The following is a 22696-nucleotide window of genomic DNA, read 5'->3' as shown; positions in this document are numbered from 1 at the left end:
ACCACGCCCCCTGAAAGCTGCTTGCCAACGCAATCGAGCGTCTAATTCATGGCCAATTGCCACTGAACAGGGTCGAAACGCATCTGATTAGAATTGTGTGCGATGGTGGGCATTTGCAAATCGCTGTTGACAAGTTTACTTTAGCACCGCCCATCTGCGTTTCTGGGTTGCCCAGACTCGGTTTCGAAGTCACCAACAATGCTGTCTCCCGACCATGACCGCTAAATAAAAAACCGTTAGGGATGCCAGAAGAGGGTTTCCACTGGTGCCCCAATGACCGGGTGCACTGGACGAGATCGGTCGCCGATCACTGGTCAGCAGTGGGTTATAAAAACCGCATCGTTGGCGGCTCATTGGATGCAGTTTCATTTTGGCTTTCGAAGGGCGAACAATGCGAGCACCGTCGGTTCTGTTTATATTCCTACTTGGCGTGATCCTCGGTGATCGGTGCGCGGCTGGCGAGGATCAGGCGGACAAATCATGGATATCGCAGCTGAAGAAGCTGCGCACTGATCTGCGAGACTGCTATCGGTCTGGAGTGCAGCAAAGTCTGTGGTCTTGTTTCCGCGCCAGAAGCTTGCACATCTTCGAGGGCATTATGTCGTCCCCAGAGATTTCTATTTACGATGGCGTTCGCCTGGTGTCCGCTCCGAATATTACACGACCCGAAGATGAACGAAAGGATTTGAAGCACCTAACCTGGTTCGATCAACTGGCAGTGAGCTTGGCCAAGGGCCTGACCACCCACACCCTGCAGGTGAACTTGGGCAAGCTGACGGAGCGATATCTAAGTAGTGGTGGGTTCTGGTTAACTTATACCTCATTCATCATTCATTGATGGACCATTTCTCAGAGGCTTCTAGCACCGATCCTGTGGGCAGTGCCCGGCTAAGAAGACATCGCTATAACATGATCATAACCATGATGTTTGGAGTGACTGCCTTGGGAGCCATCCTGGTACCCATGGGCTTCCAAATGCTCTCCATAGTGAGTGGCAAAGCTCTGCTGCTGGCCAAGATGGCCCTGCTCCTAGCCTCCATTAATGGCCTAAAGAGGGTAAGTGGGTGGCAGGGTATTGGGAAACCTCTACTTGATCACTGTTTCCTATGCACCAACAGGTGGCCAACAATGGATTGCACTATGGACTGTACCACGTGCCGGGAGAGCACTTGGGAGGTTACTACGACCGGGGGGATGTGAGTCATCCCAGAAATGTGCCTATTCCCGTGGCTGTGGCCCCCACTTTGGACATGGGCTTGAAGTAGGGATTTGAAACTAGAACCTGAATTAAAGTAGACCACTTAAATGTTTATATAGGAAAAAATGTTGTTAATTCAATTGAAAAATGCATAAATAAGATAATATCATTAAAGAATTATATCAAATAGTTTAGACACAAAAAGAGCACATTGTAAGTTCCGTTTTAAATTAAGAATAGGGTTGTATTTTCTAAGATACATTTTCAAATAAAGTCGCACTTTCATTTGAAAGAGCTTTCCACCTAAGCTTTTCCCAGCTATTTCTGTTGGCAATGCTCGTCGGAAAATTCACCGGAAAAGCTGATGGTGGTGAGTAACCAAACAGCGGCAAGTATTTCAAAAATGCAGTGAAAATCGAAGCGAAATAATAATAATATTAAAGCAGGGAAAAAATATAGAGAAAATTCTTTACGGAAAATATAAAGCCTTAACTTCATAGACACACAAAGATAAAGCATGTAAAAATCAAGGAAAAACCCCGAAAGAAAAGTTTATAAAAAACTGTGAGTTCGGCAAGGACGACTGGCTATAAAAGGAAATGCGGCGCTGATAAGGACCAACACTCGGTCGTCGAGCGGCAGCGTAGACGCATCGTCCTTGTTTTCGTCCTGCAACGGTTTCTTGGTTTCTTTTACCCTGTGAAACTTAAATCGGTTTCCCCGGCGCAATTTCAAACCCGCATCAAGTATACGCAACGTGTGCCCAGCAAGCATCGCATCGCGTGCCTCCGTCGCTAATTCCACGCTCTAATGAAGTTATTGGGTGCGTGATTCCTGCTCTAATCTCTAATCTCTAAGCAACGGTCAGGCAGTCAGGCGGTCACAGGATCAAAAGAAAAAGGCGCACCGGAACTCGAGGGTTAATTGAAAAGTCGCCTCAAACCTCGTCAACTGTTTTTCAATCTCCCCGCGGGGATTGGCCATTTTCGCCTCAGATTTCGCCAATCGAAAATCGCGATGAAGTTGGTTGTCTATCTCTATTTCTCCATGATTGTGCTGGGCGTTCAGGTGAGTTGTAACACAGAATAAATACTTATAGCCACTTATATATATTTCTAAATAGTGCTGTAGCATTCCAAAGTGAACACAAGAATATCCTTTTTATTCCCTGTGTATTAGTTGATGACAAAGTCACGCGTGTAACTCCCTGTAATTCGATCAACAAGTTGGGCCAACTTTTGTTTCCCCGTTGCTCTAATGACTTGATCTAATTTCCCTTGGCCCAGATTTTTTTGGCCAGATTGATTGATTCTAGCTGTCGGCGTTATTGCCAAACTTTTTGGCAGCCTTTCAGCTCCGGCTTATGCTACAACTGATTACCTTCATTAGGTTCACGTTGCAAACTCTAGTTAGTAATCAATTTATGAAAGTCCAAGCGGGTCAGAGGGTCAGCGGGTCATAGTTGCGGCCCGTCGCAAATGAATATCTAATGCGATTTGGTAATGGTCCAATCAGTGGAAAAGTTGCCGTGACATTTGCTTGCAGTCGCAACAAAAATAGAACTCGTGCTAATTATGATTGAGACTCCTCCAAGACAGATAAGATAGCAGCTACTAAAATACCCAATCGAATCCATCTTTTCAGAGGCGTCGTTGGGATTAATTCAAAAAGGGTAATGGCACGGAAAAATATTTTCAGGAATTTTATTTCAGTAGAACAGCACTGAAATATGATGCATCTGTGCGTAATGTAAGTTTGCCTTAGGCAAGTAATTCATTTTCTGGCGATCAGAAGTGGAAAACAGTATAATGTGCGAAAGTAACACATGCAAAGAGAATAAACATTTGTCATGTTAGCCTGCCAAAGACGGAAGGCATTTGGATATGAAAATATTGGCAAGTGCTGGACGATTAAGGTTCTATTTTTCACTCAGGTTCACTCCTGCTACCTGCCATCCATCAACCATGAAGAACCTGCGATACGTTTGCTTAATGGCAACTTTGTGGGTTCAGAGTCGTGAAGCCAGGACGTTGCGAATCCACTTCACTGGCCAAGGATAAATGTAAATGTAAATTTCGCACCTGCCTGTGAGCCGTGGGCGGTGGCAAAAACCAAACAGTCATGGGCGGAAAAACCAGCGAATCGAAGGCAATGAAACTGCAACTGACTCATTCCTTTCGTGGTCACTCACTTTAGACATGGACGAGATTTTCAACACTCCCCCTTCACACCCCCCTACCCTTCTGTCACCACTGCAAATCCACATCCTGCTCGATTGCCTGAGAGTCCTGCACTTGATGTGCGCTTAATGTTGACACCGACGCTTTGGCACTTTACAGCCATTTAAGCCAGGACATGACAGCCACACCCCTGCTGTCCCATTTCCGCCCGCATTTTCCTGTTTTTCCCCGTTTTTCCCCGTTTTTCCCGCTTTTCCTCTATTTCCACCCGTGGAGCTTCGTTTTTCACTCTGGCAACATGTGAGAACGACAACAATTAAAACATGAATGTCATCGGATGCAACAGAGGGAAACTGAGTTGTAGAGCGGTATGACATGGAAAGATAAGCTTAAGCGTTCAGAGGTGACCCCTAATTGCAACTGCCACAAATTGGGTGCTTAGGGGCTTGTGCTTTGTTCTACTCACTTTCCGAACATGGATACCTACACACTTACACACTCAGACACTCACAAGGGAGTTCCCTTATGAACTTGAAGCGCCTTGAAGTATGCAACAATATTTTGGCACTCTGAGATCAAGATTAGATAGCCACCCCTATATTGTTCGCCATCCTTTGTGAGCTGTAATTGCGTCTGCTTTCGAAGGTCTCATATCGTATGGGAGCCCTCTAATTTCCATAAATTTCATTCATCATGTAGCAGCAGTTGCGCGAAATTTATGCCATCTATTCAATTCCGTTCGGGCAGAACTCGTGCATAAATCTCGAATGCAATATGTTCGACATAAATCGAGGAGGAGGATGTAGCCAAGGCATTTAAGGCAGAACTAATTTCCGCCGTGGCAGCACTCGAATTTCCCTCTTCATATGACATTGCAGCTCATACGTGAGCAGCTCCAAGGCGAAGACATGACGTCAAAATGGCAGTATCAGAATAACGCTTTTTTTTGCCAAACTGCGGTTCACAGTTCATTTGCGGTGGCGCGAAATTAATTAAGTAATTACAGCCAATAACAACGTTCGGTGTTCGGCGTTCAACAGTGCGTATGCGTAATCGAATTCATTTGCGGCTTCCAATGTTAATCCCTGGATTTTCACATGATGACTATGAGCTCTGACAAACGCCGAGCTTAACTTTGAATCGCCGAGTTGAATGAGTTGCTGACGCAAATAAGGCCATTTTTTAGATGGCAAATAAATGAGGGGAAAGGGTCATAATTAAGCCATTTCGCTTCACCAGGATGCTCTTCTGTTTTGAAGCCTCCAGGGACTCGTATATTCTTCATTTCGTGGCCATTCATTTGACTTAGTTCCGACTTGAGCCGCGCTTAGTTGGCCATATTCTTAAGCATCCGGCATTATGTGCATACTTGAGCCAGCATCCCTCAGTCAGACGAATCCTTTCAGGACGACGACTTCTCGAGTGAAATTAACGCCGGCCATAAAGAAGTCTGAATATTTTATGGTCATCGACTGGCAGCCTGTTGCTCCGCCGGACACCGGCGAGTGCATCACTTATTCATGGCCAGAAAGGCGGCAAGTATCGCGTCCTTCTTAAAGCCGCCTCCTTTGAAGCCGTCTCATAACTTAGTCATTCCGCCACCGAAGAATCCCCCACCGATTGCAAGTGTTTGCTTTAGCTGTAGGATTACCACCGGATCTCCAGCCAGATTCTCGCGATGCCAAAAGTCAATATTTACCTGGGCCCCGAAAAAGGATTCCAATTTTGTCAGGTGCTTCCTTCCGCCAGCAAAATTGCGAACTTTTAATCAACTCACAAATATTTCTGGCATCTTAAGTGGCATGTGAGGACCTGATTCGCATATCCTTTGCTAATTAGCGGGTTTCCTGGAGCTGAGGTGATGGCAACAAAGGAATTTGACGTCTAACGCCTAACCTTGGGTGCTAATTCCTGCCCTTCCTGTTTCCCGAATAATGAATAATGCCGAAAAAGTACTGGATTCAGCAAAGGAACAATGGGTTCATTAATCAAATCACGCGACCTCCTAGCTGCCAAAAATCCAAATTAGAATGAGCCAAAGTGAAAACTAATTGAATATTCCTGTTTTTTAATGGCGGCATTTTTTAAGCGGTTGTCTTAGGCATTCCAGGCATGACTTTGAAAATATAAAAGAATTCCTAATTATTTCAACAACAAGTTTAAATGGTTTATTTAAATGATAATGTCAGCTGTCAGATAAGGAAATTCAGAATACAGGAATCACTCAATTATGAGAGAAAGTTATTTTTGCAATGCCATATAATTTGAAGAGTTGTGCTAATAAAAGCCCACCATTCAATAGCACATAAATGCAGGAATGCAAGTTCAATAGAGGTGAAGCAGGGGAAAGGACTTCAACTCAACGGGTTTCTTTCCAGGATTGTCACAATGCCCATAGAACTTTTCTATTTTTGCCGCCCACAGAAGTTTCAGCTACTTTGAATCGAGTCCTTCAATCGCCGTGGCAACTTTTCGATGGCGGCCCAATGGTCCCAATGGGGCGCAGGTCCTTTTGATGGAGCAGCTGGCGCATCCTGCGATTCGCTTAGTTTGACATAAAGGCGTCCAGTGTGATTTTCGCCCACACTGGCGCAGTTCTCGAGTCCCTCGAATCCGAAATTCCGATGGCAGCATTGTGATTATGCAAATCAGGCCGCTGCCAAGTGTGTTTTCAAAGGGATCATGTTTATTATTTATTTACAGCCTGTTGACAGTTTATCCTTCGAATCTGAAGCTGAAAGATTTGTGACGTCAGGCTGGCAATCCTCCCTGACTTGGAATCTTCCCCGGGACCGGGGATTAAAGTTGCTTTGCTGTGGCACAAACCGCCACTAATTGACAGTTCCATAACGCAACGGCGACTCGTTAAAGCCAAAGCTCGAGTGTTGCGCAAACAAATGTCCCAAAAGCCGAATAACGAAAGCCAAAACTTTTTGGCCTTAGCGCAATTATTTCGGTACGCGGCCAATGCGTCACCATTTATCAATTTCCCAGCGGTCTGGGTGCGATTTCAATTAACGGGAAAATCTGAAAAAAAAAGTTACCACTAATCAATCATAAAAAGGAAAATAGCGGGGTGTAAAAAAAATCTGGCTCGTAGGCTGAGTGGCGTTTTTGTTAATAAAAACTTTTAACTTTTGCGCCCGATTTGTCATGCTTAAAATTTGCCCAGCTCCCTCGTAATATATATATATATATATATCCTTATGGACGAGCACGTCCTGGGCGTCATCTGCTCGATTTCTGTTTATTGGAGAATCGTGTGTGGTAGTTTAATTAAAACCGGCTATTGTCCTCTGCCCGGCTGACCTCTCGTCCCCCACATCCTGGCCACATCCTGGCCACATCCTGGCCAGTCCTCTCCACTCCTCTGCAGTTGCATTGTGGACTGAGCCCTAAGTGCCGCATTAGCTGCCCCCCGCGATGCTTTCTTTCTTTCGCGAAACAACTACAGAAGTCGGCGGACATTAGCCGCCAAGGACATCCCGCTGATCCTTTGGCCCCCCCGCCCGCGCTGACCCCTCTCCTGGTCTGGATGTATCTCCTTTGTGCGGATTGTGTGGAGCAGGAGGCAGCTCTCTTTCCGTCAGGAAGGATGCTCCACTTCAAATTAAACATTGCCAAGCCTTAAGTTTAAAATAGTTTGTAATATTTGCAAAGCATTTTAATATATCATAGATGGAATATTTAAGCCCGCCTTTTGCACAGTGCATGCCCTTAATTTCCCTGCCATTTTTTCCCTTTCAGGCCTGGCCCAGTGTGAAGCGGTCCTTTGAGCTTTTCCCCAACCCTGCGGTGCCGCACAATGTGCACACGGTCTCAGGTAAGTTACGATTCTCATGCGCGGCATGGAAAAGGGGGAAAAGGGAAAAGGGGGGGGTGGAAAACTTTTTAGTCAAGTGCCCTCGGCGGAAAATGGAAAATGCACTTTGGCGGCAGCGACAAGTTTAAGGCGCTTTCTAAACCTTGTTTACTTGTCTCTCAAATTGATTTCTGCATAAGTTGCGAGCGCTTCTTGTAATATTCCATGCCATGCCTGGGAACACGGGGCGTATGCGCAATTTGTATAGCCAAGCAACCCGAATGTATTGCCCATTAAAATTCAAATCAAAGTGCACTCCACTTTTCATTGTTCACCCCCCCTTTGGCCATGGGCCAAACTGACCCAAACTGCCCAAATGGAAATGAAAGATTACAAACTTGTGGCCACTCGATGCGATGGCCAGTGAGACCTGAGAAATTGTGATTTCTGCGAACGAAAACTTAATAAATTTCAGTGCTCAACGTACTGGCAGCAACTCGTGCCAACTTCAATTGACCTAATCCCACTGCCACCCAACCACCCAGATTTTCCACCCATTTCCCCCCCCTCCCCAACTCCCTGGGGAAAATCCCATCGCCAGAGCAACCGCCTGTCGCAAGTTCGAATAAATGGAAAGTTGCATCAGTCTCACAATCCCGGAATCAGGTGAAACATCAACAGATCTGTGCCACTGCCGATTTATAATTGCTTTTATTTATAGTCAGGACAACGTTCACTTGGGGAGAGTGGCGGTTGTTGGGGGGAGGGGGTGGGTCAGCTTAATGACGTCACTTCCAGAAATAGCTATACAATTTCGAAGGACAAATGAATGCCACTTTAATCCGGGGGTTAAACAAAAAGGACTTCAGGTCGCCTAGATATTTTGCAGTTATGGAAAAAGTTACAATTATGAACAAAAGTTCAACATGCTATTCGAAATAATTGAAAGGCTTCCGGGAAAATTGTTGTATTAAAAATCAAAGCTTTCCGCAAAAAAAGAAAAACTAAAAGCAATAGGTAATTAAATTCTACTCGCAATAAGCAGCTTAATAGTTTATGATTATTTATTAACTACCAGCCACTTTGCGTGCTATTATTTAATCATAATGCCTAATTACTTATGAATAGAGCTGTTTTATTGTGTGCTGAAATGGTATTGATATATAGATATGTTGAGAGGCCAAAAAGCCGCCAGTTGATGGCAATTAGCGAGTGTCATAAACAAATTGGCGCCAAGTGCCAGGAGTGCCAAGTGCCCTTCATCCACTTTGTTTCCCATCCTTCCAGGACCACAATCCCCATCAAGGGATTCACGTACGCGTACATCCCACAAAAAAGCCCACACGAGGACACTCCAAGTATGTGACATGCATGCCAAGAGTGGAGCAAAAAATAAGTCAAATAGCAGTTTAATTGTTTTTCGACCCGGTTTGCTGGATGCCACACAACCACCGAACCACAGAGAGGTCATAAAAATCGTATGAGTGGGTGACCCACTGGCTAATAATGCCGGCCATAAATCAGCCAACTATGGCCGGCATTAAGTGGATGCGCATGATAAATTAATTGTTGCCCAGGAGCCATCATACAATCAAAGGGGATTTCAATAGCCCACCCCTAATCCAGGGTATCGTCGAAATTGGCCAAGACAAATTGGTTTCGGTTTCGGTTTTGGATTCGGTCGTGGGCTGTGCTGCTCGAAGGCATTCAGTGCATTGGTTGCACTGCAATTAATGTTTGCAATTGAAGCTTATACATATAAATAACTGCTTTCCCCGACTAAGAGTAGTAACAACTAATTTCCCCCAGTGCTGAGCCATTAACTTCCTTCACCCCTTCACCGCAGATTGCATGCATGTGGCCTCCGAGGCAGGTGACTACATCTTCAAGAAGCTCAACCCCCTGAACTCGGCCCTCAACCGGGAGGCCGTTCTGCTCGAACTGGAGGCGGCAGGAGCAGCTGGCATGGGAGTAGTTCCGGGGGAAGGAGCAGCAGCATCAGGAGGAGGAGGAGGAGCAGGAGCAGGAGCTGGAACGGCAGCAGATGTCCAGGAACTGCAGCCCGAGGTCTGCGGACTGTATGTGATGGGGGAGCCAGACACGATTGTGGAGATTACAATGAAGCACTACGATGCGAACTGCGAGACAGGAGCCCTAATGGCGGTAAGTGCTCCTTACCCGGAGGGCCACTAAATTTATGCCCAAGTGTGACGCACTTTACACGATAGTTTGTCGACGGCTGGGAGCTGAATGGCGAGTACTTTCCGGGCATTAAGGATCACCATCGGCCGCTGGAGGAGCGGGTTTACGAGTTCTGCAACAACTACAGACAATGGTGGGACTTTGTATTTATATCCTTCCATGACCTAATCACATTTTTTGTGCAGGCCACGAGTTAGCAACAAGAAGTTCTTCCGTTCGAGCCAGAATGCCGCTTTGCTCCAGTACCGAATTCCAGTGCGCGGCTCCTTTGTGGCCAATGTGCGGTTCCACAAGATCACGCAACGTAAGTCCTACATTTCTTAATAATATAATGTGCAAAGAGAAAGTATTTCTCCCGATTTTAGCCTGCAACGTTTTGGTCCAGAACACGGCCGCCATGTACAAGATGAGCAACTTTGGCCAGGCTCGCAACTGCACCATCTCGGCGCTCTTTCCGGCCGTGGTTTCTCTAGCCAGCTTGAGGATTGGCGGCAAGAGTGTGCGTGCCCAGCCAAAGGTTAACTACGATGTGGGTACAGCCCTTGAGTGAGCCCATTCAGCCCAGCTAACATCCTCTCTTCCAAACAGTGTCAATTGCCCAGCGATCGCTTGGAGATCGGAGGATCCGCCGGTCTGGACGCCATTGGAATGGAACTGGCCAGTGCCGTGTGCGGCGCCTCCAGTGACCTGGGTCCCGAGCAGGCCATCTTCTGTGGCGTGAGCACCGTGCGGCTGGTGTCCTCCGGTCGCTACCAGAACCAGGCGGCCATTGTCCTGCGCAAGGCCGATGTGCCGGACATGGAGATCGCCACGCTCATCTGTGCGCTCTAAGTTCGCTTTCGGCGAGACACTGGGACACTGTCCAAAAAAATGTACATGTTTGTAAAAAAAATGATGAAACAAAGATGCCCAGAGCATTGGACGACTCCTCCCCGGACTCCATCGTAGTGGTTAAACTTAACTCTTAACTTAATCCAGCTAATTCGCAAAGTATTCGCTACCCGAGAGGCATCTTAGGTAATATATATATATATATATATACATGTATATCAAACATTCTGAGTGTTGACTACAAGAAGAGTGTGTGTGTTTATTTTCGGATCTCTTTGTGGTGTTTGGGTTAAGAATAGAAGGGGTTAGGATAAGGTTTAACCAAGTACTTTGGCTGCAGCCAGAAGCGCCAGCAAGGAGGCCAAACTGAGGGCAGTTAGTCCAGCTGCTCCACCTCCGTCGTTATCATCCGTATCCGGGTCATTTTCCAACTGAAAGTGGGATTGGCGATAAGTGGTAAGTGGTTAGATAAGAAGGGAATCCCATAAGGTACTCACGCTCTCAGCCAGGATGGCCTGCAGTTCCTTGCAGCGAGTGCGCTCCTGGTAGTTACTGGTGGCTATCCTGCAGATTGTCTTGCTCAGACAGGCGTTGTCACAGCCCTCGGCCAACTTGGGATCGGAGTTGGTGAACTTGTTCTGCCAGAACTTCCTAAGCAACGCGGGTTTCTCGGCCATTTGCACCAGCAGGCGATCGATACCCGCGGGACTCGTATCCTCGGTGTACTCCTTGGTGAACTGGTACTCCAGCTGCCACTTGGGCTGCTGCTCGGGCGTCAGATTGGCCTCCGTCAGGTTGAATGTGTAGGTGTGGTGATCCAGGACCTGCCAGTTCTCTGGGCTGAGTTCGTACAGCCGGTAGTTGGGATTCTTGTTGGAGTAGGTGGTCAGACTGCCGCCATTCCAGTTGACCACCGTGGCATAGCCGTCCTCTGAGTAATGCAGATTCATCTCGTCCTTGTGGGTGTGACCACTGAAGACGCCAGTGATGATGCCATTGAATCGGCTGAGAACCCTGTTGTATTCCTGAGCCCAGTTGCTCCAGCAGTCTCCATCACCAGCGGGAATATGGCTCAGAATGTGGACCGATTCTCCCGCCTCCTCAGCCGACAGCAGAGTGTCGTGGAACCACTGCAGCTGCTCCTGAATCAAGGTGGCATTGTAGAACAACCACCAGTTGTACAGGTAGCAGTCCATGCTGTTCAGCGCCACAATCCTGTGTCCTTTGCTCGGGGCTGCGGTGTAGTAACCTCCACGTAGAACAGTCGTCTCCGCCTCGGCGGGCAGCCACTTGGACCACAAGCTCCACACGTGCTCATAGAGCCAGTCCACCTTCAGGGCGCTGGGTATCTCGTCGTTGCCGAAACTGCAGAAAAGGATTATGATATAGATTTTAGATTTAAAAATGATCCAGCATCTACTAGGCACCTATTACTGACCAGGAATCGCTTTAAAACCGATCACTTGAAACCTGAGTGGATTATTTTTAGGATAGCATTTTCAATTTTCCCAATTAGCCATTGTAAACATTTACTATTGGCACCTAAAGACATTTTATGGGTTTCCAGGGGGTTACCATTGTGGCCAATTATTGCAATAAACCTTATCTAAGCGGAAAATACAGAAGTTCGAAAACCATAATTGTTCCGCATTTAAGAGACCTTAGTAGCGGCAAACAGAAGTACCCTTAATTGAAGTTTATCTAAATAGCAGTGGTATAATTTTATAAGTTTTTAAACAATACCCATAAAATGGCTTTCCAATGACCTCCAACTGTTTTTTAAATTTCAGGAGTGCTAGCATTTGTGGTGACTATATAAAAGTCCTTTAAAAATGAGCAGGATTCAACATTTTTTGGTTTTTTGGGTCGGAATTAATACTAGTCACATCGTATTATTATCGAGAAGTAATGTATTGCCCTAATTCGAGGCGCTTGCGGATTCGCTGCTTTGAAGTTTTCCCTGCTAGGTGATTAGCTTAATAAAGTTGATGGACCGCAAATTACGGGTACTCAGGCTACTCAGGGTACTCACACATTCGCTGGATGGGGCTCGTGGTTTCCAAGACAGGGGTAGATGGGCGTGTCCGGGAAGTACTGGGCCAGCAGTTGGTCGATTTCGGACAACATGTCCAGGTTGCCCTGCTTGGTGGTGGACCACACGTTGTGGGGCGGCACGTCGCCAGTGTGATATATCCACTCGATCTTGTGGTTGTCCTTGATGTGCTCAAAGGCACTCAGGATGAGCCGCTTGGGGCAATCACAGTCACGGTAATCCGACCAGAAGCCAGCAGCTGCCGTGGAATCAGATCCAGTGGTCAAGGGATTCCGGCAGCACATGGGCTCATCGCAAACGGCGTTGCTGCCCTCGGCGTACTCGGGATCGTAGTGGATGTCGGTCAGGTGCAGGATGAGAATATCCTCGGCGCTCTTGGCGGGCAGGTTGGAATTGGATTCCTTGGGCAGGTCTCCTTGGATGGTCAGAGTGAGATTGTACTCGTCCTGTTGCACCTGACATATGGCAATGGGCAGCATGCTGCAGAAGGTGTTCGACTTGGCCACCGTTTCGTTCAGAATGAAGTCGAAAATGGGCCAGTTGAGATCGAACAATCCAGAGCACACCTCCTGGGTGCTAACCGCAAAGTAGTCACACATTCCCAGCAACAAGCTCTTCGCCTCATCCTCCCGCTCCGGACCACTCAGTTCGCCCTCGGTGAAAGTGCGAGCAAACACATTGATGGTGGATCTGCACAGGGTGCAGGCAAAGAACTGATCCGCTGAGGTCAGATCGGCCATGGATTCCGTGAATATGGCCTTCTTGCTGTGACTACTCCGGATATCCTTGCCCAGCTGCTGTAGCCTCTCCGTCTCGATGCCAGTCCGGTGGTACTTCAGGTACTCGCGGCTTATCTCTTCCGCTATGCTGGCTGCAAAAAACCAAACAATCACGGTTGTCAATGGGCGCACTTCAAGCTGTCAGCTGGATTATCATTTCAAAAACAGCAAACATTTGGACGCATTAAGTATCTGATCCACACCATTCATGTATTGATAGGCGTTTCAACTTGGAATGAGTTTATTGATACCGCGGTTATCACTGCTTAAAGGCCTAAGCTGAAAAGGTTTTACATAATCCTTGCTAGAATCATTAACCCACCTGACACCAGGGATGTGGTGCGCTGCTCCTCGGTGAGGACATCGAAGGCGGTGGGCAGGCTGAACGCCCCGCATCCGACGAGTAAAATGCCGACGCCCAAAAGAGTTGTGCTCCGGATCAACTTCATGGCGAGACTGCTTAGGGGATTCAAGTCGAGCCCCTTACTTATAGCTTCACATCACCGCTATCAGCTTGGCCACTTATCAGATGCGATGATATCGCACAGCGAAATTCCCATACCAACTGAAGTTCGGAAACAGCCTTCTTAAGCTGCTAATAGCTCGACCACTTATCGAATGGGATGATATCTCACAGCTAAACTACCAAGTACATTTAGTATTATAAAGGAGATTTTGGTAAGGAGTATATACTATAAGTGACTTGAAGAAGACCGGAAGCATCTTTTCCATTGGTACTACTGATACACCTGACTTCAAGCTAGCCAAAGATCTCATTAGGTAACATTCTTATTTATTTAAGCTTATTACAATACAAGTTGCTTACTAGGCTTATAAGATGCAAATTAAACATTTTACAGAGTTTATTTTTTTAAGTGCAACCCATAGTGAGTCAGATTATGGCATGATCCTCACCATTTGATCACGATTCTTGCCATAATCGAGGTGTCGTAAATTGGATCGTGTGCACGTGTTTACACTTATCCGTAGTTCAATATTCAGCAAAATAGTGGTGCCAGCTGCTTGTTTTATGGCCAGCACGGTTTAATAAGCCAATTTCGCCTAATCGCCATTAACGTGATAACGAAACCGGCTGAAAAGCAAAGTCCCTCAACAAAAATCAATAGATTAGCTACGATAGGGATAAGCGCATACTTCTATTTGCCACTTGAGAGGGGCCATTTTTAGAATGGAATCGAATGGTTTATATAACTTAGGGGGTACAAATGAGGATCACTACAAAGCTAGGCGGATGGACAGGACTATGGCCAGCAAGGAGCTGATGCTGAGCAGTCCCAAAGCGGAGGCTCCTCCGCCGTTGTCGTCGTCGTTATCACCTGGGGTGCTGGGACTTGGAGTGGTGGCTTCACCGCCGCCCGACGATGTGCTTTCCTCATTGTCCAGCTGCGGAAAGAGAATCATCAGTTAGTTGTGGATCCGGGTATTTAGGTAGAAAGTTAACTTACCGCGGCAAACAACTTCTCACGGAGCTCCTCGCAGCGTCCTCGCTGGGAATTGATGGTGACAGCCGCACGGCAAAGAGATCCTGCCAAGCAGGTGCGATCACAGCCTCCATTCACCTGGGGATCTGCTGAGGTCACTCGGAAGCGCCAGTACTAGAGATAACAGGGGTATTATAATAAAGATGATATACTTGAGAAGAGCTCAGCTAACCTTTCTCATCAAGGCGGGATTCTCGGCGAACTCATCGAGCAGCTTGTCGATGCCGGCCGGACTCATGTCATCGGTGAACTCCTTGATGAACTCGTACTCCAGGAACCACTCGGGCTGCTCATCCGGCTTCAGGTTGGCAGCAGTCAGGTTGTAGATCCAGGTCCAGTGGTTGGTCACAGTGTAGGTCTCCGAATTCACGGCGTACTCCCGGTAGTTGGGATTCTTGTTGGAGTAGGTGGTCACAGCACCGCCGTTCCAGGCCACTGCGGTGGCGTGTCCCTCGTCCTCCGAGTAGTACACAAATAGCTCGTCCTTGTGCGAGTGTCCTGTGAAGATGCCACTGATCGTGGAGCTGAAGCGGGTGATGCAGCGATTGAACTCGCGCGCCCAAACGGACCAGCAGGTGCCATCGCCCGACGGGATGTGGGTGAGCACGTGAACGTACTCGCCGTTCTTCTCGGCCTCCAAGAGGGTGTCGTGGAACCACTGGAGCTGGGGAATCTTGTCCGTGCCACTGTGATACAACCAGAAGTTGTCCGTATAGCAATCGTTGCTGTTCAGAGCGATGATACGGAAGCCCTTCCTGGGCACCACCGTGTAGTAGCCTCCCTTAAGGATCGTTTCCTTGGTCTCAGCCGGCAGCCACTTGGACCAATCGTTGTACAGGTGCTCGTAGAGCCACTTGGTGCTGATCTCATCTGGAACGCCCTCGGGACTGAAGCTGCAAGAGTCCAATAGTCGAGATAGATAAGCCGGTGAATTGAAAATAGTTAAAAACACAATAAATTATTGGGTGCTATGCAGCGGCAAAATAAAGATAAGGATTATTAGTCCACTTGTACATCCGGGATAATCAAAGATTAGAAATTAAGATTCATGCAATTGATAAATTTAGATTTCAAGGATCCCTTACTTACAGGTTGAGTGGATGAGGCTCGTGGTTGCCGATGCAAGGATAGACGGGAACATCTCCGAAGGCCGCGTTGAGTCGCTCACTGACCTTGGTCAGCACCATGGTGTTCTTCTCCACGGAGGTGGCCCACACCATGTGGTCCACAATGTCGCCGGTCTGGTAGACAAAGTCGCACTTGGAGTTGGCCACCGCGTTGTCCAAGGCGGACTCGAAGGCGTGCCAGGGCAGATCGCAGTCCCGGTAGTCGCCCCAGTATCCAGCTGCGCCCTCCGTACCCTCGGCCGTCTCCTTGTTCCTCTGGCAGCACATGGGTTCGTCACAAGTGGCCAGGCTGCCGGGAGTGTAGTAGGGATCGTGGTGTATATCGGAGAACTGGCAGATCCTGATGTCGGAATCACTGAAGGTGGCCGTGTCCGACTTGGATGCAGTCAAAGTCTCTTTCGTATTGTCCACAGGCAAAGTCCAATTGTAATCTTGATTGCTACCGGTGTTGCAGAAGCTGAACTCCATGAAGAGCGAGCAGAAGCTCTGGGAGTCACTCTCGGAATTGCGCATGATGTACTCCACGGTGGGCAGGTTGGAATCGATCAATCCCTCGCAGACCTCCTCCGTTTGCAGATTCAAGCGGCGGCACACGTCCATGGCGAAATCCTTCATCAGCACGGAGCTATCCTCCCCATGGAGCTCGCCCTCCTCCTCGCGAATGGTGCGGATTAAAACACGCATCACCGAGCGACAGGCCACGCACACGAAGAAGCTGTCCCTGGCCTCCAGATCGGGCATGTTCCTGGTGAATATATCCTTCTGGCTGTGCGACTTGGCCAGCTGATTGGTGAGCTTCAAGAACTCGGGCGTCTCCACGCCGGTCTTCAGATAGGCAATGTACTCCTTGGCCAGACGCTCGGATATATCGTCCGCAATGGCGGACAGGATGTGGTCGTCCAGGTCAAAATCCACGGGCACTCCGGGCAGATTAACGGCGGAAACCACCAGGAAGCCGGTGGCCAAGGCGATCGCCAGCAGGATTCCGATGGCCTTCATGGTTCGCAACTGGATGAGCAACTGGAGCATAGTTTCCACATGTGGGGCCACTTATAGCCTTTCGTTATCTCTCCGCCAATAGTCAACCCATTAACCAGACCGGCAAAAACCATTCAAATCGGAGATTAGCCTAATCGCAAATAGTAGAACTTTTTTTATGTGCATGTATTTTTGGCCTAAGAAGTGGCCACAATCTGCCTCCGGTGGGGCAGATTTCCAAATAATCGCATCGTAAAAGTGGCTGATTTTTGACCATTCACCAGCAATTGGCATTCAACAGGTTTTACTGCATATTTCTACAAGTTCGATTTGATTTTCCCTTGACTACGTTTTTAACTATATACTTGATAATTCAAAGAATTCAGTGCCTTTGCTGCAATCCGACAAACCTTATCATATCATATGAGAGATAAGCGACGTTCGTTTGTTTATTAAATATAAATAAACTTTGTCCGTTTAATTACCATAAAAATGGTTACTAATATTATTGAGCATTAGTATAACCTTTCTATGAATAAGTCTTAACACAGCAATCGTTTGTTTAATTGTTTTATGTACAACAAAACTGATTTACTTCAATTATAGATTCAAGCAAAAATTTGAATTTGTAAAATTGAACCGCCCCAGCGATTGGTGTGACCGTGCGCGAGTAGTGAGCGCAGCCAGAGTTTGCTCCGCCGTGCAGTCCGCCTGGTCCCACCACCTGCGCGCGGGCATGGTCACACTGCACAAGCGAGTGATTTATAAATATTCGAAGAGGCAGGGCGATAATTATAATTGAAGCAGCGTTGTGAGATGCCAGCCGAAGTCCAGGCCAGGCTGTGAGTGTTCAGGATCGGCTGAGAGCAGGAAGCGCACCCTCTGCGGGATTAGCAACGGCTTACCAGCCAGGATTACCAGCCTCCGAAGGCAGGGGCAACAACAAAAGACTCCCGAGAAGTGACGCCATTTTCATTGCGAATAAAGAGCAGGTGGGGCAGACAATAGATATACCCCTTAAAGAGCCCACATAACACACGCTGAGTGTATAGAGCAGCACATAGGCCATTCACGATGAGCAGCCTGATCAACTTCCTCAATCCGAAGCTGAAGCCCTCCGTGGAGAGCGACGCCGTCTGCGAGGATGGGTACACTGCAGCCAATCTGGTGGCCGACGACATCGAGCAGCTGGAGCGTGGATTCATGTGTTTCGCCGTCTGCAAGCCGCCCATTGAGATCGTCTTCGACTTCCCCAAGGCGGTGGACATGAAGGTCATCAAACTTTGGCCCTCCTGTGGTGCCCTACGATCCACTGCCTTCGAATTGCACGGACGACACGACGGCATTTGGGAACGGGTGGCCTTTGTGCGCGATCTGGGGCGTGGCGTGGATTCGGTGACCTTCTGCTACCAGAGCGACTACAACTCGCGGAGCAGCTCCAACTCGGAGCAGAGCGAGAAGGTGTTCTTCTTCAAGTCCGCCCACAAGATCCTGGCCAGCACGAACAGCGTCAAGGTGGTAATACGGGCCACGGAGCGGTGTCCTCCGGTCCTGAGGAAAGTTCAGATGTGGGGACTGCCCGCCCGTTCCCTGGACAAAGCCGATCGGGAGCTGGTGAAGACCATCTGGAGCGAGATTAGCGATCCCTACGGCCAGAGGGACGCGGCCCAGACGCCCACCGGGCAGAGATCACCACCGCGAAATGTTCCAGAGCTCAGGGAGCAGTCGACGCTCTCCATTCCTGAGGAGTTCCTCGACTCCATCACTTGGGAGCTCATGGTAAATATCTTCTTGCTTAGATTCAGCGCAAGCCAGTTTTATCTGAGTTAGTATAAAATAGATTGCAATTGCTTCAGGATTATATTCTAGAAAATGTAGTTCCAAGGATTCAATGGTTTGAACTGAATTATAATGAAGATATGCCATTCTTAAAAACATGCTAGTCTAGTAATAACATATTTATTATATTTCTGAATCATTCTTCCAAATGTTCAGTCATAATGACTTTATCAAAGTCTAAGAATGTAGATATCGGAAGCCATGTGAATAATGCTTATTCCTAGTTTAAAAACTTCATAATGAAAGTTGCATTTACTCAGTAGCTCTGCTTATCAATTCTCTCAATGCCTCTTCAGATCTTTCCCACCGTGCTGCCGTCTGGAAAAGTGGTGGACCAGTCCACCATCGACAAGCACGCCGAGGAGGAGGCCAAGTGGGGTCGCCAGCCCTCGGATCCATTCACAGGCCTGGAGTTCAATGCGCAACGCAAGGCGATTCTCAATCTGGCGCTAAAGGCGCGCATCGAGAAGTTCCTCATGGAGAATTCGGAGCACTTCAAGGCGGTGCCCCGCTCGCTGGGCACCTCACGCCAGCGTCGTCGTCACGCCTCGCAGTTCGCCAGCAGCACCTGCCAGCCGGGACAGATAAGTCCGGCTGCGGGAACCTATTCGGCACTAAGCAGCGCCTACAAGCAGCAGCAGCGCAAGAGCAGGGCCACTGCCACGGCCACATCCTCATCGGCGGCATCCTTCGTGGGATCGCCGCACTCGCCGCCGGCGGCCAAGAGAGCAAGGCACAGCCATCACGGTAGCGCCTGTGCCACGGTGACCTCGACCACAACCTCCATCGAGCAGGCCATCCAACAGGCGCTGCAGAAGGTGACGCGGTTTAGCCAGTTGGCAACGAACTCCAGCGCAGGCTCGGGATCATCAAGTGCTCCACCCGCCAGCTGCATCAACTGCCGGAGCGCGCAGTTCGGCTACGAGATACGCACCTGCCGCCATCTGGTCTGCCGGGAGTGCCTGGTGCTGCTCTCGCAGGATCAGCAGTGCGTGTGCAAAGTATTCTTCCGCTGCGCCGACGTGGAGCGCTACCACAAGCTGGATCCTTAAGAGCTTCCTCGTACTTTTCGCCATCGACCACCTGCCGTCGATTGCCGCAATAAGTTTGGTTTCCCCCACCCCGTTTGGTTCAGTTTGTAAGCCAGTCAATCGCTTTAGCCCCTAGGCCTCGTCTACGTTAGTTTATAGTCATATCAGAACAGAGCAGAGCAGAGTCGGTCTGGTCGCAGAATCGCAAATCGCAGTTAAGCCAAATGTGTACACGCGCGAGTCTTTCCCGATTCGGCAGTATGTATCAGTATCAGGTCACGTTTAGTCATAGAGCAGATTACGGATTACCGATTAGCAATAGAGAGTGCGCGCCTAGTTTTTGTAGACACTTTATATACAGTCCCCAAAAGACAGGATCGTTCAGCGCGAGTTTATATATTCATACCAATTCTACCTAGAATAAAGTACAATAAAACCTAAGTCGAGTGTTTAATCAATAATGGAGAGTAGCAGCGTTATATTTTACGGTTTGGTTATACATTACACTTCAAATTAATTTAAATAAAATTCGTTTCTGTTAAGTTGCAATTGTCGAAGAACCTAAAATCGAAAAACAAGTTTTAGTTGTAATTGCTTTACATTTTACTGGATAACAATATCCAATATTTATTTGTACTGTATATTGTTAATTTTGAATCCGGAAATAGTTATGTTTAGTTTTATGCATTGTGTATTAAAACGCAATTTTTTAATTACTACTCTCAATAAAATAAAATAAAACAAAATTGTGGCTTTTAATTTGGAAACAGTTTTAAAAGAGGTATTTTAAAAAGACGTTAGATTTCGAATATTTGTATTAGTTTTAATTTAATACATTATTTACATAATCTTTATTAATAATCTACATTCCTTTGTAGCGCCCTCTGTTGGCACACTTCGGGTACTAAGCCTTTTACTTCGTGTGTTATCGATATCGAAGCGCACAGCTGCTTGCATTTCTGTGTTCTGCGACATTTCAAAATCTTTTAGATCGTACTTCTTTCTTATTTTAAATGCCTGGGGAGGCAATTAACACGCCTCAATCTGGACGGAGACCCCGACTCGGATTGAGTAGGCGTGGTTGCCAGTCCACGCCTTTGATCAGACTCCAGAGAGAGGATTCCGCTACAATTACACCAAAAGGCGGAGAACAGGAGACTCCGCGGGCTCTGCCTTTATCCCTGAGCTCTCGCAGGATTGGATTGTCCAAGAACAGGACTGGGTTGTCCAAGAAGAAGCTGGAGTTCGCTGCGGCCCAAGGAATCAAGGACGAGGAACAGGAAGCAGAGAAGAAACCAGCAAAAAAGGACAATAAGGAAAGGTGTGATGCTCCGGAGGCTACTAATGCGCCAGATGAGGATCAGGAGCAGGGCACACGAAAGAAGCAGCTCGCAGACAGTCCTAGGAGCAGTAAAATCATTGAACTGCAGGGCGATATACAGATCTGGCACCAGGCATTCAAAGCTTCCGTGGACGACCTACTAACGATGGTGGAGCCAGGACTCTCAAAGGACGATCTGCTTACTAGGCTGGGCATTCCCCACGAGATGCTGCGTTATCTGGAGGAGGAGTGTGCTTAGTTAAACATAGTTTTAAGATTTAACATTAAGAAACTGTATATTCCCATTGCAACAAAGAGGAAACTAAAAGTTATCAGACAACTAGTACTTGTGTGGGCGAACTGGCCGCTCGGGATCAAACAGCTTGGGGTCCTGCAGGAAGTCGAGGTCCTTGTGGTAACCCGGCATCAGCAGGCACTGCTGAGCACGCAGAATGGCCTGCTCCACTTGCTCCTGCCGGCGCTTGCATAATCCGGTGATGTGACGCCCGTAAATGCGACCCGTGTAGGGCGATTGGAATTGGGAAAGCAGCTTCACGTTCTTGTAGTGCGGCTCGATGCTGTGCTTGCACAGGATGCACTGCTGGGGGTCCTTTTCGTAGGGATTCGTTATGTCAATTGGCAAATCCGAATCGGATGACTCCGGGGCAGCTGAATACAGCCGGCTGGCGGCTCCCAGCTGCTGTCTGCCCACCAGGTTGACCAACGTGGCTATGAAACATATAATTATTACAATTTCCATACATTTTCCAACTGTTTCACTCACCATTTTGCGCCAGAAACTTGCCTAGTTTCAACATGCTAAATATTTTTATTTCCAATATTTACCTCGTGTTATCGCAGCACGTTATCGATATACGGTCAGTATGAACAGCTGTTTTTTTACAGTGTTGGTGAATGCCAGAAGGTAACATGCGTGCAGACATCGATAAATCGATTAGTTCGCTGCTTAAAAATTAATAAAAACACAAAAATGAAACCGAGATCACAGAAAGGTCAAGGAAGACCCAACGGAAAACCAAACAAAGGCCCTGGCAAGGTGGCCCACAACCAGAAGCCCTACTTCAAGAGCAAAAACAACCAAAAGGCCAAAGGGGTAAGCGAGAAAATCACGCATGTATATGGTAATGGTATACGCCACACATGTTTTTGCATTATCTTCGCAGGAAAAGCCAAATAAACCGGAGATTCGGAATATGAAGCGCAAGGAAAAGGCTGCCCAGGAGGCTGCGGAGCGGGAGAAAGTCCGGGCGGAGCGGGACGCCCAGGTGAAGGCCTATAAAAAGAAGCGCCTGGAGAAAACCAAGGCCATCAGCAAAAGGACCCAAAAAGGACAGCCCTTGATGAAGGATCGCATGCAGCTCCTGCTGAAGCAGATCGAGGAGATGAAACGCAACTAAGTGAGTCGCAGGACCTGCCTGCTACACTAGGAACACTTCCTCAGCCTCAGAATCAGTTGCTCATTTACACATGTGGTGTACATAGAAACGTTTACTTTTAGAGTAGGTTTACTTTAATTTTTAATTACAATAAATTGTTTTTCACGACCATGTTCTTTTGAAAAATGTTTTGTAACCATGTTTAAATATTGGTCTTACAATGCATTCCTTATTTATATATTCTAAGTACTTAAAATCGGTTTTTGTAGTATATGTTTTCTCTCTTACTGATTTTCGTGCATTTATTTTTGTTTTAAATGTTGAAAACTCATTGAGTGTATATATATATTATATATTTCAAGACAATAATACACTTTAAGTCACTTAATTCAAACAAAATGTTCTCATTATACTTAAGCAGAATCTTTAGTGTTCTCTTAAGTGACGAAAATCATT

At 47.4% G+C, this 22696-nt stretch overlaps 8 protein-coding genes across 11 annotated transcripts; 5 read left to right on the top strand and 3 right to left on the bottom strand.

The window, feature by feature from the left end:
* The first annotated feature begins 286 nt into the window (after positions 1–286).
* LOC6538887 lies at positions 287–1292 on the top strand. Its single transcript, XM_002099355.3, has 3 exons — positions 287–797; positions 854–1056; positions 1119–1292. Exons 1-3 carry the CDS (start codon positions 392–394, stop codon positions 1263–1265), a joined length of 756 nt encoding a protein of 251 aa, XP_002099391.1. The 5' UTR covers positions 287–391; the 3' UTR covers positions 1266–1292.
* Positions 1293–1810: 518 nt separating this feature from the next.
* Positions 1811–10460, top strand: LOC6538886 (corticotropin-releasing factor-binding protein). 2 transcript variants are annotated; one of them, XM_039375599.2, is made up of 8 exons: positions 1811–2021; positions 2071–2266; positions 7126–7201; positions 9027–9343; positions 9409–9515; positions 9568–9686; positions 9748–9911; positions 9971–10460. In XM_039375599.2, the coding sequence occupies exons 2-8, from the start codon at positions 2216–2218 to the stop codon at positions 10211–10213; spliced, it is 1077 nt and encodes a 358-aa protein (XP_039231533.1). In that variant the 5' UTR covers positions 1811–2021; positions 2071–2215; the 3' UTR covers positions 10214–10460. The 2 variants fall into 2 exon arrangements, with proteins under 2 accessions (XP_039231533.1, XP_039231534.1); XM_039375600.2 differs by having other exon boundaries at positions 2067–2266.
* LOC6538885 (sphingomyelin phosphodiesterase) lies at positions 10439–13509 on the bottom strand. Its single transcript, XM_002099353.3, has 4 exons — positions 13368–13509; positions 12246–13137; positions 10711–11578; positions 10439–10644 (listed from the first exon to the last, which is right to left on the bottom strand). The coding sequence occupies exons 1-4, from the start codon at positions 13492–13494 to the stop codon at positions 10531–10533; spliced, it is 2001 nt and encodes a 666-aa protein (XP_002099389.1). The 5' UTR covers positions 13495–13509; the 3' UTR covers positions 10439–10530.
* Positions 13510–14178: 669 nt separating this feature from the next.
* LOC6538884 (sphingomyelin phosphodiesterase) lies at positions 14179–16698 on the bottom strand. The gene is made up of 4 exons (XM_002099352.4): positions 15637–16698; positions 14720–15440; positions 14512–14661; positions 14179–14449 (listed from the first exon to the last, which is right to left on the bottom strand). The coding sequence occupies exons 1-4, from the start codon at positions 16671–16673 to the stop codon at positions 14282–14284; spliced, it is 2076 nt and encodes a 691-aa protein (XP_002099388.3). The 5' UTR covers positions 16674–16698; the 3' UTR covers positions 14179–14281.
* Positions 16699–17344: 646 nt separating this feature from the next.
* LOC6538883 (RING finger protein 37) lies at positions 17345–19963 on the top strand. 3 transcript variants are annotated; one of them, XM_015193602.3, is made up of 3 exons: positions 17345–17644; positions 17710–18431; positions 18788–19963. In XM_015193602.3, exons 2-3 carry the CDS (start codon positions 17727–17729, stop codon positions 19541–19543), a joined length of 1461 nt encoding a protein of 486 aa, XP_015049088.1. In that variant the 5' UTR covers positions 17345–17644; positions 17710–17726; the 3' UTR covers positions 19544–19963. The 3 variants fall into 3 exon arrangements, with proteins under 3 accessions (XP_015049088.1, XP_015049087.1, XP_002099387.1); XM_015193601.3 differs by having other exon boundaries at positions 17346–17644; positions 17705–18431; XM_002099351.4 differs by having other exon boundaries at positions 17346–18431.
* A 473-nt stretch (positions 19964–20436) lies between these two features.
* LOC6538882 lies at positions 20437–21175 on the top strand. Its single transcript, XM_002099350.4, has one exon. The coding sequence runs from the start codon at positions 20536–20538 to the stop codon at positions 21100–21102; it is 567 nt and encodes a 188-aa protein (XP_002099386.1). The 5' UTR covers positions 20437–20535; the 3' UTR covers positions 21103–21175.
* LOC6538881 (28S ribosomal protein S18c, mitochondrial) lies at positions 21113–21772 on the bottom strand. Its single transcript, XM_002099349.3, has 2 exons — positions 21628–21772; positions 21113–21572 (listed from the first exon to the last, which is right to left on the bottom strand). Exons 1-2 carry the CDS (start codon positions 21659–21661, stop codon positions 21184–21186), a joined length of 423 nt encoding a protein of 140 aa, XP_002099385.1. The 5' UTR covers positions 21662–21772; the 3' UTR covers positions 21113–21183.
* On the top strand, positions 21767–22634 carry LOC6538880 (thyroid transcription factor 1-associated protein 26). Its single transcript, XM_002099348.4, has 2 exons — positions 21767–21957; positions 22028–22634. Exons 1-2 carry the CDS (start codon positions 21835–21837, stop codon positions 22259–22261), a joined length of 357 nt encoding a protein of 118 aa, XP_002099384.1. The 5' UTR covers positions 21767–21834; the 3' UTR covers positions 22262–22634.
* Positions 22635–22696: the final 62 nt, after the last annotated feature.

Source organism: Drosophila yakuba, chromosome 3R (genome assembly GCF_016746365.2).
Source record: "Drosophila yakuba strain Tai18E2 chromosome 3R, Prin_Dyak_Tai18E2_2.1, whole genome shotgun sequence".
In the NCBI taxonomy this organism is placed as follows: Eukaryota; Metazoa; Arthropoda; class Insecta; order Diptera; family Drosophilidae; genus Drosophila; species Drosophila yakuba.
This window is presented reverse-complemented; position numbering and strand designations above follow the sequence as displayed.